At 36.1% G+C, this 18,169-nt stretch overlaps 1 protein-coding gene across 11 annotated transcripts in view; it reads left to right on the top strand.

Annotated features, from left to right (window-relative positions):
• The window catches only part of side-VI (sidestep VI), a 592,575-nt gene that overhangs the window by 420,063 nt on the left and 154,343 nt on the right, over positions 1–18,169 (top strand). For all 11 annotated transcript variants that reach the window (XM_067783988.1, XM_067784020.1, XM_067784031.1 and 8 more), the window contains one exon: positions 6,233–6,433. In XM_067783988.1, the coding sequence (XP_067640089.1) occupies positions 6,233–6,433 (201 nt within the window). The remainder of the gene's footprint in view (positions 1–6,232; positions 6,434–18,169) is intronic.

The following is an 18,169-nucleotide window of genomic DNA, read 5'->3' as shown; positions in this document are numbered from 1 at the left end:
ACTTAGTGATACTCACATCACTAGTCTGATGCTAAGTAAATGAAGCCACAACAATAAAGCAGGCAGTCACTTGTATCTACATAAACGAATCAATCATTAAGTCTACTGTATCTGTAGTTATGCTATAGCTGGTAATTTTATAGCTGCAAGTAAATTCTAGAACTAGAAGCGCCTAGAAGTATGCGAACGAGAAATCACAGAGTATAAAAGGAGGTAAAGCTGAGAATCAGTATTCAGTTTGATTTAAGCACGCTATCTGTCGAGAAGTAGTAGCGTTATTGTCAAGAACTGGAATAAAGGCCATTTTGCATTATTGAATAGTGGAGTTATTTATTCAATAGTTTATTGATTCGAACGTTAGTTGAAGGTTGCAAATAAGAGGAATTGCACTAAATTCGTAACAATACGTTTATGAGGGCAATGATTACGACAGTAAAAAGGGGATTTATTATTGAAATTAGTTTTCGTGGCAAAACTACGTAGAGAATAAAGCCGAAAAACGTGATTTTCATACCTTTCTTAAGAATATCGCGAAAACAAGAACCAAAATAGAATACCTGGTGGGGAATTCAGATTAAGCGAACTGAATACCTTTCGAAAACTTCAAGGTCATTTCTGAATCTGCACTTTTTTCAAATTTTGTCGGCCTGTGTTTTCAATGATGACAGCAACAAACGATAATCTAATCTACCACCTCTATCGTATTATTCAGTGCGACAAGTTAAAACATCAATCTTCGTTGGTACCCTATCGTCGTCGTTCGGAACCTCCACCTGATTGTACGCCCAACTCTTGCGTACTTCCAATCATCCCATCGTATGTATATTCCTCTATACTGTGCGGCCTCAATATTGCCTTTACGCTAGTTATACTCTTTTCTCTGAAAGCTGCTGTCTCTTAACCCCTACAGAGGTGTTTTTTGTGTTTATTCGCTCTCAGCACTTAAATATTATTCATTAGATTTTTGTGGAAACTCTACTTGAGCATGAACTGACTAAGTTCTACCTCAGTTTTGGACGAAACCCACCTCGCAACATGGTTTTCATAAAAATAATGTACCTATACAACTTTTATAAGACCCCCCGTTAGTGGCAATATTCTCATAAATCCTCCACTACGCCAACATACCGTTAACAGCTAGTTGCAAATTACTTCCAACTACACCATCTCAGTTTGCTTTCAGTGTACGCCACAAGCCATTCACGTTACGTGGGTGTTTACGTGTATGATTTGACTCCATCAATAGAACCGAGCCATTTGGGCTTATTGTTATAGTCAACTTATATTGTTTTTCGCCAAATTGTTGCTGTTGCTGTTGTTTGTGTTTTATGTTATAGACCATTTTCGTTCAACATGAAATTGGGTTTTGTTTGTTATGTTTCATTTTATTAATATTTTTTCTCGTTATTTTTCTGTTTTTCGTTGTTTTGCTATGAACATTTTATCTTAAGAGGCTATTTTGCTATTCCAGCAAGTTGTTTGCCAATCTAAAGAGATACATGAGTAGATAGGTATGTATATATATTTGTTTGTATGGACGTATGTATGTATGTTGAACGCTGTTTGCAACCTGCCATCAAGAGACACGTTAACACGAATCATGAACTCTTATACAAAATCTCTAGCAATTATATAGAAACCGATGAACTTTCATACATGAACGAGTAAAATTTTTCTTTGGAATTATTCAATACGCCAAACGTGGTTAGATTGAACTTGCCGGTTATTGACATAGAATGAATGTGTCTATATTGCCTCTATCGGATTAATCTAGATCTGGCGACTCTGCTACTCCTAGTAGCTGGAGACTTGACCTCGCGAGCGCTGAACACGAACACAGAAAGTGTTCAGCCGTTTCTTCCTCCTCTCCACTTATGAGCATGTGACGCCAGAAGTCAGTATCTAATTAGTATGCCCATCGTAAGCCTTAAATCTTCTCTCTTTGAAGATATGAGAAACTTTGTGAGCCTATTATCGTAGGGTTTGCAAATTATTCTAGAAATTATACAGCCACGAGCTTCTGCACACACCTTTTCCTGCTTGATGGATATATGGAACTCCCGTTATGTTTTCATTTCTCCCAAACGGATTTGGATATCGATACAGTGAGAGTTGCACTCCTCTTTGCCAATTCATCCCCCTTTTCGTTACCTTCTGTTCCTTATTGACAGGGAACCCAGTCTAGATGTAAGATTCGGCCTAAGCGAAGTTTTTTGAATGGTCCTTTGCATTCCAGAACACTTCTCGATGAAGTACTGTGCGAGATTGTTATTATTATTGCTTTTTTGCCGCCTGACTATTATTATATTGGCGTGAAAGCAGTCTAATCACGCTTCCTCCAGAATTTCTGCTTCTTTCGTAACGGCTATAATATTTCCTGAAAGACGCTGCATTAGAATGGTAAAGAATAAGTTTTAGAAATTCGGCAAATACCCAATGAGAGAGTATGACAGGCCCCACGCGCATCCTCTTGCATTCATATAGTGCTGCGGAGACTTTCTTCGCTCTCTGTTCCACATGCAGTTTCCACAACAACTTACTTTCTAGTATACCTCCTAGACACTTTGTGCTATATTTTTCTTGTAGCTTTACCTCTCCAAGCTTATACTAATTTCACACAGACGGCTTATTGAATAATAAAGGCAATTTTCTACATTAAGACGCTTATTGAGCTCAATCTTCCCTACAAAATTCGAATCTATTATTATTTCATTAGTAGCTAATTGAATGCCTAATGAAGTCAAAAGCACAATGCAACTCTGTTGGCAGCGTTCCGCTTCCGTTTCCGTTTCTTAGTTTTCAAAGCAAATGTCATTGCCTGCATGGCGGAACGATACAAGGTGGCCGCATCGAACAGCTGATTATAACCTTTTTTATTTGATTTGATACATCAACTACCGGCGCAGTACGATTTTGACATTTGTCCATCGAATTTACAAGTACATGGAATTTTGTTTGTTTGTAGGTATGTCAACATGCTCCCACCTTGTATCGTTCCGCCATGATTATCTGTCTCATCCTTCATACTAATCGAGTAGTTACTTCTGTGTGAAAGCAAAAAATTTACGATTTCATTAGCAGGTGAAATGAGATCATTAAGTTTCTGTGTGAAAACAGTATTAGGCTTAATTCAGTAATGGACCTCATATTTCCTATTTAATAAAGCTAGATCGTTTTTTTCTGCGTTGGCGTCTATCGTGACTCCTGATTCCCAGGCATGTAGATCGCGAACTGTCTGTTCCATCAGAGAGCTTATTGTTGTTGTTAGGCATCTGTTGCTTATGATGACCGAAACGGAAAAGTTATCTGCATAAGCCGTAATTTTGTGTGGTCCTCCGTGTGGCGTTCCTCTGTGTACAAATTTTTTTGCCAATTTTTTTAGAGCTGGATGAATTTCAATCGAGTTGAGACTGTCCATGATGGCTCGTTTTCGATGCCCCGGTAATGTCTAAAGAAACACTTAAGGCATATTCCTGATGTGCCACGGTTTTCTCTATATTCATGATAACCCTATGCTATGCAATATCGACTGACTCGCCTTTGGTGTAAGCATGTTGTGCTGTAGAAAATAATTATTGATTCATATTTGATTTTATGTGCACATCCAATAATCTTTCTAGGTTTTTGAGCAGAAAAGATATCAAACTAATAGGCCTGTGGTCCTTAGGGTTCATATGACTGGCTTTGCCAGCTTTCGGTGTATGAAGACTGCTCGAGCCGTTCTCCAATATTGTGGGAGGTGGTTCAATTTTATGCAAGCCACAAAGTTTTTTCTTAGCCATTATATAATCTTTCTACCGACCATCTGCAGCATAGCAGGGAATATCTCATACGGACCCGCGATTTGAACTTGGCAAAAATCTTTATTGCCCATAGTATTTGTCACCAATCCTGTTACCTCTAGCTCCGTATTAGGGCTGTGGACGTGGTTACTTAACTCTTCCGCATCATCTCCTGATGGCAGGTGTGTGTTAAGTAGTACTTCAAGGAGTCTTCACTACTCTGTGCCCAATCTCCGTCGTCCTTTTCTATCAGTCCCTGTAGATGGGACTTTCCTCAGTCTCGCCGTTTCTCTGGAGCATTCCATAGAAAATATTATAATGCAAATCTTAACTCATAGCGGATAGAAAGATATTGTGGCGAATATTAACATAACTATGCTGTTAGTAAAAAAAGCACAACAGCAAAAACCGCAAACAGTCACACTTATGTAAATGTAAACATTAAACCAAGTAGCTACACTTACATAGAAGGTGACGAAGAATATTCCACACACATAACCAGCAGCAAAAGCAAAAAGAGATTGTCTCACATACACATATGCAGTCATCAGCTAAGAGCAGAAGTTGTTACTCACACATACACACGCATATATCTAAATAACGAAGTATGTGATACAACTGTTCCATGTTCGTGAAAAGTCTAGACCTTGGGCGAAATATGCGAACGAGCAACAGAGAGTATAATAGCAGTGAAAGGTGAGGAATAATAATGAGTTTGATTTAAACACGCTACTAGTATAATTGTGAAGTACCACTCCCAAAGTAATCTAAACAAAATAAAGTTAGGGGAGTGCAGTGTGACGAGTATTGGCATCACTATGCTGTTAGTAAATAATCACAAAAAAAAAAACACAGTTAGCAGCCAAACTTATATACATGCAGACACATAGCTATCTCACACACACAAACATGTAATAATCATTAGCCGAAGTTGTTACTCACACATACACACGCATATTGCTAACTAACCAAGTATACGATACAAAAGTTCTAGAAGAACATGGCAACTGAGAGTATAAAACACCACAAACTGAGTACTGGAATTAGTTTGATTATAAAACGCTTTTGTGAAGTACGTGATATTGAAGTATGATTGGGCTACTACCAAAGTAGTCTAAATAAAGACCATTTTGCAATACAGAATATAGAGTTATTCAATCGACTGATCAGCGATTCGAACGTTAGCAGAAGGTGCAAAATAATTATCAGAAAATCCCCAAAGCTTGTTACAATATTTTTAAATTTAAAGTTATCTGAATACTGTTTAATATATTTAGTAAACGTATGATATAAAAAAAGACACCCTGGAATTTTCATAAATATATAGTTGCACACACAAAATACTGTGGTGTTCCTCTATAGAAAATAAGCCAATATAGTGCAAATTTAATCCTCATTAAGTGCTGAACAAATTGTTGCTTCGGGTGGGACTTGAACCAACGACGTTCGATGTGAATGGCGGAACGCGCTGCCACTACACCACTGCGACTTCTGTTCACGTCTGCCATTACGCAATACAACTATTCACAGCGTTGACTCCAAAATTAGTTTAGATATCACTCCCAAAGTTGTAGTATTGTACAACTAAATCAAAGGTTTTCATATTGCACTCCCCCCACGCGGGTTAGAGGGCTTAGAATATACCCGCGGTAGCTATGTCTGTCATAAGAGGCGACTAAGATACCAAATTCATTGATGAGCTTGCCAGCGTAATATATATCCTCTCCAACCCAATTGTCAACCCCACCAACCCGTGGCGAATCCTATTTCATTAACAGCCCAGGCTCTGGCGACCCCGAACGCCTGATGGATGTAGGGGGTGGGAGGGCGGTATGGCCTCGAAGGTTTCATGTGTTCATACCAAATCGTTCCCGAAATGGTCTGGCTAATACTTAAATGGTGCTTGTTACCGGAACGTACGCGATCTGCCTCCCGCAAAGGACCAACAACATAGATAACACTCCGCAACGCATTCAGGAAGTGTCCTTATCGCTACAACCATAACAACATATTGTACTATTTTGTTGCTAAATTTAAAACTAAAATTAGTTTTGATACTACTCCGAAAAATGTTCACACTGCATTTTGTTATTTGTGTGTAACCAATTTTCAATTGACTTGAAATGACGAAAATATTTAAAAATTAATCATTGGCAAAGTTTACTAAAAGTATAAATAAATCATATTTATTTGATTTATTAAGGAAAGCCATAATGCAAAATGTGCCTTAATGAGTTTAATGGTTACTCAAGTAAAGTATTCTAAATAACAGCAAATATTTATTATATTAATACAATAATTCCATGCAAAATATTAATACAAATTTCTATAAATTCTTTTCTAATGTGCATCCGTTGTGAGGAAATATTTTAGTATACAAAATTTAGAAAATTTTCTTAACATTTTTCTGATGCTCAATTATTTTATTTTTTCTTCCCTTTCACTTACAGGCTCACCACCACCGACAGTGACATGGCTCATGAATGGCCAAATTCAGAATAGTGTCGTTGATTACACATACGATGGCACCATAAATAACAAATTAGTTGTTCGAAATCTGTCACGAATTCACCAACATGCTGTGTACACGTGCCAAGCGAGCAATTTTCATAAAAAATATGTAGCAACAAATATCACCATTGAATTATATTGTAAGTATACACACAAACTTATGTATATACGTATAATATATTAAATAGTTTTCGAAGATTACTTTAAGGTAAAGCCATAAACGAATAAACACTGAAAGATCTTCCACAGCAATGCTCGGAAATCGTTCATGGAGAAATGTGGTAATGATAAGTTAAGATAGTAGAAAATGTTGCTTTAAAAGTAGTTAAAGGACCCAATAAAGTTTTCTTGCTAAACGAGTAAAATAAAAATTACTTTTTCCACAATTATCTTATTTGTATAGCAAATTTCATTAAATTTATTTTAGCTATTTTAAGCGTAATACTGTTTTCACACAGAAACTTAATGATCTCATTTCACCTTCTAATGAAATCGTAAATTTTTTGCTTTCACGCAGAAGTAACTGCTCGATTAGTATGAAGGATGAAATATCAAGCGAATGAAATGACAATGCTATATGACAGACAATGACATTTACTTTGACAAATGACATTTTTAAGCACTGAACACACCAAAAACTAAGCAACTGAACGCTCCCAACAGGGCATTCGATTAGTCACTAATGAAATAATTATAGATTCGAATTTTGTAGGGAAGATTGACCTCAACAAGCGTCTTAATGTAGAAAACTGCCTTTACTATTCAATAAGCCGTCTGTGTGAAAACAGTATAAGGCTCAACTAACTTCGAAAAATTCGAACATTTAATTTTAAATTTATTTAAGCTATTTTCAGTGTAATATTTGACATAATTCGAAAAATTCGAACATTAAAATTGTAATGCGCAAATACAAGCGCCAGAAAAGAATCCTATTTGCAAAAATTTAATATGTGAAAAAATTTTATTTTCGAACTCCGAAAAAAAATTGACCAACACAATAAACTCTGGTATATGTAATATGTGGATCAAAACAAAATATGAACTAATGCACATTCTTTAAAAAGAAATTTTCGAAGATTATCCACTTTCTAAAATAAGTCGAATTTCGTAAAAGCCAAGGTCAGAATGTAAAACAAAATTATGTAATTTCAAAAAATTATAATTTTTCAATTTAACAATTATGAATTTGTGAAAGAAATTGTGTTTTGAATTAAAATATAAGAAGCACAAAAAACTTCTAAGCTTTTTATTTAAAAAGTTTTGTGGCGAAACAGCTTTGCAAAAACGACTTAATTCATTGAAGAGAGATATTTGCAAAAAGTTTCCACCACAGTAAACGAAAATTTTTCAAACAATGGAACTAAGGCGAGTTTTTAAAGTAACTGCGAAAAAAACCGAACTGCAAAAACACTAGGTAAAAAAAAATTTGCTTGAAAAGGCATGTCGCATTTATTGAATACAAATTCGATATTTAAGTACAACAGCCAGCTACAAAAATAATTCGTGCATTGAAAAACTTCTCCTAGCTTCGAAAAAAATGAGAGGGCCCGTGATATAGAGGTATAACGACATTTTTTTTTAATTCAGAAGAGTCTTTAGTTGTGTAGAGGGTAATTTTCATACACCTGGGTGACTAGGGTCTCGAGATATAGGCCAAAACGTGGGCCAGTGAATGCCTAGACAGTGTTTATACAATATGGATATCAAATGAAAGCAGTTGATGAGTGCTTTAGTACAGAGTAATATATTATCCAGAGACGGACTGGGACTGGGATTAGGACTAGGACTGGGACTGAGACTCGGAGTGGGACTGGGAATGGGACTGGAATAAAATACATACCAAACTCTGGGACAGGCAATAAGGGGTGCAGAAGAATGAGAAGAAATTGAGAGAAGAGAAAAGAGAGAAGGAGATTGAGAAAGAGATATAATGAGACAAAGATGGAGATAGATGAAGCGAAAAATACATACCAAACTCTGGGACAGGCAATAAGGGGTACAGAAGAATGAGAAGAAATTGAGAGAAGAGAAAAGAGAGAAGGATATTGAGAAAGAGATATAATGAGACAAAGATGGAGATAGATGAAGCGAAAAAGACGGAGGGAGGAGTGAATAAATGGATTAAGAAAAAGTGATGACGGGGGAAGAGCAGAGTAAGAGGGAAAAAGCTTATTAAAATGTATGCAGATAGGCCAAATTTAGAGCAGGACAACGACTGCCGGGTCTTCTAGTTTAATTTTATATAAACCAGAAATAAGTTTATAGGAGTATTTTTGAAAACATATGTTAAACCAAAAAACCAAACCACTATCAAAGCTAGTGACGTTTTTAAAGTTTAATCTGTTATCGAATTCAATATAAAACTTTGAGCTCCAAAAAAAGTGCACGTATACTCATATTATAGCATCGTTGAAAATTTCGATTTTTGAAAAAATTTTAATTTCAAAAAAAAAAAAAAATTACGAAATAGGAAAATTTTTATCCACCTTTATAAACTGCGAAAATTTTCGATGTGAGAATAATTTTGAAATTGAAAAAATTCTAAAATTTAAATAGAAACATTTCTGAGGCAATTTAACTAATATGAAAATTTTCAAGCTAGGAAATTTTTTATTTCGAAATTGAAAAACTCTTTAAAATTGTAATTTTTAAAATTTATATAGCGAAAATTTTATGGCACTTTTGAAAAAATATTGGTTCTTAGAACTTTTAAAATTCAAAAATATACAAAACTTAAATATTGACATTTTTGAATCAATTTAACTAATTTCGAAATATTTCTCGGCAGAACCAATTTAAAATTTCGAAAATGAAGCGAATTGATTTTAAAACTTTTATAAATTTGCGAAATGCTTATATTAAATAGGAAAATTTTTAAGGCACTTTTTCCGAAGGTTTATCTTAAACTTTCTGAAATTGAAAAATTTTCAAAGTTTAAGTGGACAAATTTTTAAGACGCTTTTGTAAATTTCAAAAAAATGTACCTTTGAAACATTTTAAAATTGAATAGTGTCTAAATACAAAAAAGGGGAATATAATAAAAACACTTATAAATCCAAAAATTTTCGAAGTTGGAACAGTTTTTTCCTTTGAAATTGAAAAAATACTTTATTTTAGAAACATTTTGAAATTTGCAAATGAATAAATAGAAAAAATTTCAAAGTACTTCTTTTAACTTCAAAAGCTTTCGAAAATAGTTACGTTTTAATAAAAATAGATTTTCCAGAAACTTTTCAGTAACTTAGGGGATTTTGTGCATACCCGCCCAACATGTATGTAATATACATTTAACGAGCAGATTGTAAAGAGATTATATTGTGGATTTTGAACAGCTACATAGGAGTTACATATATTTTAACTAGAAAGGATAAAATTCACTACTACGTAATCACTGTCGGCAATTTTTTCTTACGTTTTTAATTACATTTTTAAGTGGATCATTATTCATGAACGATTCGGTAAGCTCTGGAGTGCTTCTTAAAAGGTCAAATGAATTTAAAGATTAAGTTCACTTACTTTATTTCGATTTGAATCAAAAATCATCTTTCCACATCTAAACATTTTGAAATGAAATGAAAAATGTTGCTGAAACTAAAAAAGGACTATACCAACCATAAGTTTGCAAATATTTCTATGTCACCGATATTTATAAATAAATTGAATACAATATATTTTAATATATCTCCCGCGAAACGAACTCTTGCTCACATCTACGTAAAAAACGTAATTCCGCTCACTCCCACAAATGCATTTTCCGTTTACCGCTTTGACCGGTGTTTTTATAATATTGCGATTAACAGTCGAAGTCCTGCGTATTTTTTTTGGTGGCCATTTAATTTTTTCATTTTAATTAAATATTTAAAAATTTTAATGGAACTCTCATGTTGCACCATATGCCACAATTTTATAGCCAGATAGTATGCATGTGTGGGTGTCAGTGGTGCACTCGAGAGCTTAGAAGTGCATGGGGAAATTATTTGGGTTTTACTTTCATGCCATGTGAGCGCAGCTACAGTGAGTCAGCAAAGCAAGCTGGAAATTAGTTTTAGATTGTACTTCGAGCAGTAAACAACATATGTGTAAATTCTGTGCTCAAACACTATCTATATAAACACATACTACTACAAAAACAAGTTACGTTTTTATTCAAAGCTCTGTCGGCGTTGTGCACCTCTGTTATACATACGTATGCATATTTAGGTAAGCATTATTTAATTTCATATGTAGTAAAATTTTAAAAATTCTATTCCTACTTAAAAAGCACATTGTGCGGGTTTTACTATTATCGGCTGAATATTTGATGAAATTTGAAAATTAATGAGTTTTTGGTTTGGTGGCAAAGTATACAGAAAGAAAAAAAAATAAATAATACTTATCTTTTTACACCTGGCGCGTACTTGGATAACGGTTGCACGTAATCGCATAAAGGAATCGAGATAGATATAGCTGTCCTTTTATCAAAATTTTCAGGATCGAGAAAGATACTTATTGAGCCATGTCCGTCCATCCGTGCGCCAGAGGACACGATAACTTCAGTAAAAATTTAGATATATTTAAGAAAATATGGTACACTAGCTTATAGGCACCCATATTGGTATTGAAAATGTGGAAAATTTAATGATAGCCACTTCCACTTTTACTATATTGAAAATTTTGTAATATTTGCATGTTACCGCCCACTTTTAGAAGAAGAAAAGTTTTAAGTTTTTCTACCCGTAAATCAAATTCCAAATCGTATTGAAATTCATTCTTGTTCTTTGCTGAATAGTCTTTTTTGCACATAAATCTATATTTCATGGTCAACTAAGTGGTCTACTCCCAACATGACTTCATCCACAATGTCAGTCCCTATGAAATTGGGTAAAACCGTGACTTTCCCAATTACGACTTCACATTTTACTGCTGCCTGCACTTGGTTGTACCCGCCGTCTGAGTGGCCTTATCTTCCTTTTGATTAAATCAGATCGGACTATCGAATGAGATGCGCCCTTATCAACAGTCAGTAGTCGCTCCTTTGACAGTAACACTGCTAGACTTTCTTCCGATTTGTGATACAGAGATAATGGTAGAAAGTCTTCGCTCTTTGCATTTGGTTCGCTCTAGCTCATCTCCTTTGGCTTTGCGTTTAAGAATATCGCTGTTCTTAGTTGTGATCTGGCTTACCGCTCGTGAAGCACATGATAATTCTGTCACTCTTTAGTGCTTCAAATATTGTTTCCACCCAGTCTGGCCATTCTACATGTGATACCGTGAATATATGCTTTATCTCCCTTAATTTATTCCACGGATGCTTCCGCATTTGCAACTTGAGGCAAATCTCAGCCTCAAGCTCTAATCAAATGCACTTTTCCTGCTCTTCCAGTTGTGCGGAGATCTGCGATAATACCTGTGCTGAAATACATATATACATGCCTCCTTTGCTTCAATATTAAATGTTATATGTGACGATATCTCCGAAATAGGTGTCTCCTGTGTTTCCAGGTTAGATGGCATGTATGGCTTCTGTACTTGTTGTGAACGTTTTTGCAGATATTGCAGTCAATATCAGGTTCAAGCCTTTGTTCGCCATTGCTTGCGTTGTTTAGTTGTTTTGTTCTATTTCTGTTGTTCTTGTTTCATTGCCATTAAGATAAAAGATCGATAAAAGATTCGACGTCAGCTCCTTCTGACATCATAATATCTTATTGTCGTGTTCAATCCATGCATCTCGAACTCCTTTGTCCTACGAAATCATGAAATTTATTCAACAATTTCTCTTTTATTACCAATTGTTGCGGATTTCAAGAAAATATCGAATATTCTGTTTTCGTTCGAATCACGGAACAGTCAATTAAATATATTGAAATGTTCCGTATATAAATTCCCATCTACTAACGGCACTACTATGGTAGTAGAACTTCACAACTTGACAACACTGGGACTGCGCCGCTTTTCTTCTCTCTGTTGCTTCTCTGGTGAGTTTCTCCCAGGATCTAGACTTTTCGTGAACAGCCTTCTCGATTATTTGCTTCCTTACTGTTCTCATCTGCTGCGTCTAAAAACCGCTGCTTTCTTTTATGTACATGTGTGGGCAGTGTTGTCTGCGCTCTTATTTACTGTGTACATGTGTGTGTAATGTCGTATACGCTCTTATTTGCTGTGTACATATGTGCGTAACTATTTGTTATATGCTCACATTTCTGTTGTATGTGAAGCATAGCGATGTGCCGGAATTGTTAATATTCTCTACAAAATAAATAGCGACTTGTCTGCGAAATGGGCTTGTGAAAACGGTCTGTGCTTGTATGCCAAAAAGTCATATGTACTGCCTATTGGCAATAGTGTTGTGCATACTGAAGTTATTCCAAAATTGTTCGTTGGTGAAAACGTGCTTTCGTTTACTAGCAAAATAAAAAATCTGGACTTTGTGATTAAATCAAAACTAAACTGTGTCGACCATGTAAATAAAGTTGTAAGTAATGTTTATTCTGTTTTACGTAGATTGAGAATGTCTGCTTCTTTTACTCCCCTAGTGACTAGGAAAAAACTAGCTATACAGCTGATCCTTCCACACATAACGTACTCAGACCTCGTTTAAAGTCAACTCTACTCTGTTTTCTACCATAAAATTGATGTTTCTTTTAACAACATCACACACGTTATGTTTACGGCCTGCAAAAATATGATCATATATCTCCATGGAAGCGCAAAGTTCTCGGATGCAGTATTTTTGAGTATATAGCAGCGCGAAATTGTATATACATGTACAAACTCATTGAATTTCAAACACCATAGTATCTCTTTGATAAACTTAAATTTTCCAATTCTGGTAGACACCGCAAACTGATCTTTCCCAGATATTTCTATTTGTGCTCTTCGAGACTTTTCTTTATACATGCTGTAAGGCTCTGGAATTCTATCGTAAATTTTCTTAAGGGTGTGCAGCAACAATTACAAAAAATGTATTCATGACTACTTCAGTTCAGAGAGCTTAATGTGATTGCGATAAAACTTCATACTCTTTCTTGTATTTTTGCTTTTCTTTTACCAACAAAACTTTCTATTTGTTAAATTTATAATTATTGTTAGTATTTGTCTTATAAGTATTTAGGCTTAATTGTTAATTATTTTGCAATGTATAATCGCTGATATGCTTTAAAAGACTCTGTCTTACAGTCACAACCACTTTTTTAAATAAATTGAAATTGAAATTGAAATATGTAACAGCCTAAAGCCCTACCAGCTACCGCCCCATATTTGCAAACTTTGCCCAATCTCGCTTATGCTTTTTATATTCATTTTATTGTCACACATATCAGTTATTTTAAACGTTCTATTAAATTATTTGCAGCGTAAGCTTTTGTTTTGCTACATATTTTTCTTTTTAATTCATACTAATTTATTTATTTGCATTAAGTAGTTTTTACTACTATTTTTTTTTAGTTCACATATGCACTTAACTGCGTACATATTTATTATTTGTCAAGTGAGACTTTCCACCTGTCACAACGTTGAACAAATTGCAAAGCGGTTTGCCAGGATTCATTTATCATATGTACAAATGTTATGGTTACCCCACGGAAACTGTTAAGCTTTTATTGTAATATTTTAATGCTACTAAAGTATTCACTATACATATATATAGTTTTTTTGCCATCTTTATTACTCGGGCATTAAAACTACCTAGCAAACACAGTGGCGGTTCAAATACGCCAAGAAATTAGAAAATGCTATTAAAGCGATGGCTTTTAATAGATGTGACCTTTAAAAAATTGTCATCAAAGTTCTTTATAGGGAGTCAAAAGAAAGTAGGAGTTTCAACAGGGTTGACTGTTCCAAATTACATACAATTAAAAAAGATGGTTGGTGTCATGTAAGGATGAATCGCCTGCAGGACGCTCATTACGTATGTCGGGCTTGATTCCGTGTAGGTTAGAATTTAACATGTAACAGTATTCAGAACGAAGTTGGGCCAGAGTGACTCGTGCCTCCCTTGGTAGCAAAGCTCTTTAGCGTTTCTGTGTGGAAAAGGCTTATCTTGATCAAACGGCTGCATAAGTCAATGTGGGATTTCATCATAGTGCTTAGTTTCATTAACCCTCTTTTGGAGGCGGGGCTAAATCAAGCAGTTCACGACTTTTATGTTGAGCTCTTCTGTGGAAGCAGGACGGCTTCCAACGTCTCCGCTACTGTCGAGAGGAGTGATATCGGTCGATATGACTCACCTTTGTAAGCTGGCTTTCCAGATATTAGTATTGAAGTTATCCTTGTCATTTCCCATTGTTCGGTATTGACGAAGAACTTCAGTGACAAATTGAAAACGTGGGTCAGGTAACTTACACTCTCATTGGTAAAATGTTTCTGTATCATGGCTGTACCCTCTCAGTCTATTGCTTTAGAGGGCTAGGCCTTTTAAAATGGCTTTTTAATCCTCTGTGTTGCGATGGTACCAGCCAACACTAGCAAAACATCAGCACTGAAATCCAGCGAAGAATCGATCTTGCTAATAAATGCTACTTTGGACTAGGTAGTCAATTGAAAAGTAAAGTCCTCTCTCATCATACTCTACAAGCCACTTATCGTTCCCGTCCTGCTATATGGGGCAGAAACATGGACCATGACAACAGCAGATGAAGCGGTTTTGGGAGCGTTAGAGAGAAAAGTTCTTCGAAAAATGTATGGACTTCTACGCGTTGGCGATGGCGAGTACCGAAGAAGATTTAATGATGATCTGTACGAGCTATACGCAGACATCCACATAGTCGCAGCGGCTGCGCTGGCTAGGCCATGTTATGCGAATGAAAGATGATGCTCCGGCCAAGAAAGTGTTTCTATCGGAACCCGCCTATGGAAGCAGAGGTAGAGGGCGGCGCCCACTCCGTTGGAAGGACCAGGTGGAAAACGATTTAAACTCCCTTGGTGTGGCCAATTGGCGCCGGTTGCCGGAGCGAAGGAGCGACTGGCGCGCCTTGTTGGGCGGCCATAACCTTTTAGACGGTTAAGCGTCAATTAAGTAAGTAAGTAAGTTGCGATGGTAATTGGCGACACTGCATGTTTTTGTGCCTATCCGTTTCCACAAAGTTTAGCCTGGTAAACTGAAGGATGCAACAAAAATTGCAGGCAGGTAGGGCTTGCTCATTTCTTCGAGTCCGACAGAGTTTTATCGCCAAAGTAGATAGGTATTTTATCATTATATTTTGTTGATTTAGACTAGCATTTGACTCCAATTTACCTACACCGGACGTTACGGTTCTTTAGATGCTCTTCTCATTTTGTAGGTTTTGTATTCATTTACCAGCCACATAATATCTAAGCTGATATTCCTAATGTGATGGTCTCTTGGGTATAGTTCTTTCACTAGTTCACACGGTTTGCAGCTTCTGCCGGCAGGTGTGGTATAATTTCAGTTATTCTACCTGCCGTAATGAAGCGTGCCAAAACTTTGATTGTTGTTTGTTACACTGCAAATAAAATCCGAAACGCCAAGCAAAACCGGTTAGATTTTTGACTGAATTAGGCATTCAATAAAGCAGTAATTAGCAATAAGAAATTGTGTTTAGTAAGGGCTTTAATGAAGAAAACTTGACTAATTGCTTCATTAAATCTCTGTCTGAAGTGTTAACTTTTGCTATGCAGCATATCAAAGGGGGGACCTGCTCACTATAAATCCAGCACTGCAAATACTAGGCAAATGTGCGGTTGAGTGTGTATACATTAATCGCTTGTAGAGATTTTAATGTTGCACAAATAATGTATATATTTAATTAATTAAATTATTCTTGTATGCGCTTATATTTAAATTAATGAGAGAAAAAAATAATAAAACAAGTGAGCATTAAATAGGGCTGGTCAACTGAAATAATTGTTGCTGCATACTTATGTAATAACAAGTAAGAACGGGACTGTCTTCGGCTGTGCCGAAGACTTCATACATTTCACGAATGGGGCTGAACAATAATCTTATCCCGTTCTTAATCTCCAGATAGTCGGATGTATAAGATAAGAAATATATAGTGAACAGATGTACATACCTAAACGATTTTTAGGATAAATATAAAATTAAAAATAGGTAGGTACTTTGTGTGAGGATGCAAAGCTTCAGGTTTTTTGTGGTCTGCGTGTAAAAACTATGGCTACGAATAACGTATTTCAAAAATATATGACGTAGACGTAACTATTTGATGAATTATGAAGCTTCTAGCCGCAAAAACGGGGCAAAACTGAAAGTTTATATAAGGGAATATAATATATATACCACCGATCTCAATGATTTTTTCAGACAACAATATATGCTATATACGTAAGCATTTGGTGAAATTTGAAGCTTATAGCTGTTAAAATGGGGTAGAAATTTCTAAAAGTTTCTTATCTAGACAAACAGGCAGACGGACAGACGGACATGGCTAAATCAACTCAGCTCTTCATCCTGATTATTTCGGTATACTTAATGGTGGGTCTATCTATTTTCCTTTAAGGACTTACAATTTTGGGTTTCGTGACGAAATTAATATACCATTTCATTTTCATGAAAGTTATAAAAATTGGAAAGCAAATAGAGTTCATATATCGACACTCAAATAATTTGATTATGTCTGACTTATTCGAGTCCGCTTTTCAAATTAAAATTAAGTAAATGTATGTATTAAGTAGACAAGAAGAACTTAGCTAGCTACTTGGGGTATTATCACCAATCCTATGGAGGAAACTTATCAACTAGGTGCTTCGGCGGTTCAATAAATAGTAGGTGTTTACCAACAATCAGCTCTCCGATAGATCAGCCGCATTGGGATGTGCATGCCGGGCTATCTGGATTCGAGTTAAGCACCAACGCGGAAAAAACCTATCTATTGTTATTTACTAGGAAATAAAAGATTCCAAATTGGGCTAAACCAAAGTTTGGAGGGGTAAAACTATAGAGAAAAATACAGCCCACAATATCTAAGTATTTTACTGTGACACTGTATGCATATAGCAACCCGATAGGATACATTTGCGGTCTATGGTTCATAATCTCCCAATGGATATTTACGGCAATTGTCAAGCCGATAATTTACTATGGGGTTCATGTTTGGTGTAGTATGCAGATTATAAATGCTTAGCATAATGGGAGTCCTAAAAACTACCTTGACAGCAGGATTGCATTCCATTCTGCACATTCCGCCTGCAAACTTAGTGGCCAAAAATATAGCGTTAGCAACTGCAACAAGGATTAGGGCCTCGAGGCAGCTTGAGGCAGGCCTTATGTCCATATACATAACTAAATCACCAACTAGTATAAGGCAAACGGACTAAGTGTCCCCATAGCTGACCTTCGAATGACATCTTGGTGCCACTAGAGAGCCGAAGGATTGAACGTGTTTACCGATGACAGAAGAGGTCGGGTCTGCTTTTTACGGTATCGATGCAGGAATAAATAGATCCTACCGACAGTAAGATCAATGCAATGTCTTTCAGGTGAAAATTGTAGCCACTAAGAAAGCAGCAATAATTCTGGAGGAAATATGTAGTTGGTTCATCATATATATTGATAGTCAAGCGGCGATCAAAGAAGTAATTTCAAACAGTCCCTTATCAAGAAGTGTTCTGTAATGCAAAAAGGAATGGGAGAGACTCCGCTTAGTTCGAACGACACATCTATACTGGGTTCCCGTTCATAAAGAGATAGAAGGTATTGAGTACGCTGAGGCACCCCCAGCGGGTTAGGGGGTCAGAATATACCCGCGGTAGTTATACCTGTCGTAGGAGGCGACTAAATACTAGATTCAAGGGGTTGTGTAGCTCAACCATTTCAGGTTGCCAGCGCAATATATATCTTCTCCAAACCCAATTGTTAACCTCACCTATCCGTGGCGAATCCTGTTTCGTTAACAGCCGAGGCTCTGGCGACCCCAAGCGCC

This window comes from Eurosta solidaginis, chromosome 1 (genome assembly GCF_040869045.1).
Source record: "Eurosta solidaginis isolate ZX-2024a chromosome 1, ASM4086904v1, whole genome shotgun sequence".
In the NCBI taxonomy this organism is placed as follows: domain Eukaryota; kingdom Metazoa; phylum Arthropoda; class Insecta; order Diptera; family Tephritidae; genus Eurosta; species Eurosta solidaginis.
Note: the sequence above shows the minus strand (reverse complement) of the source record. Positions and strands in the feature narration are given on the sequence as shown.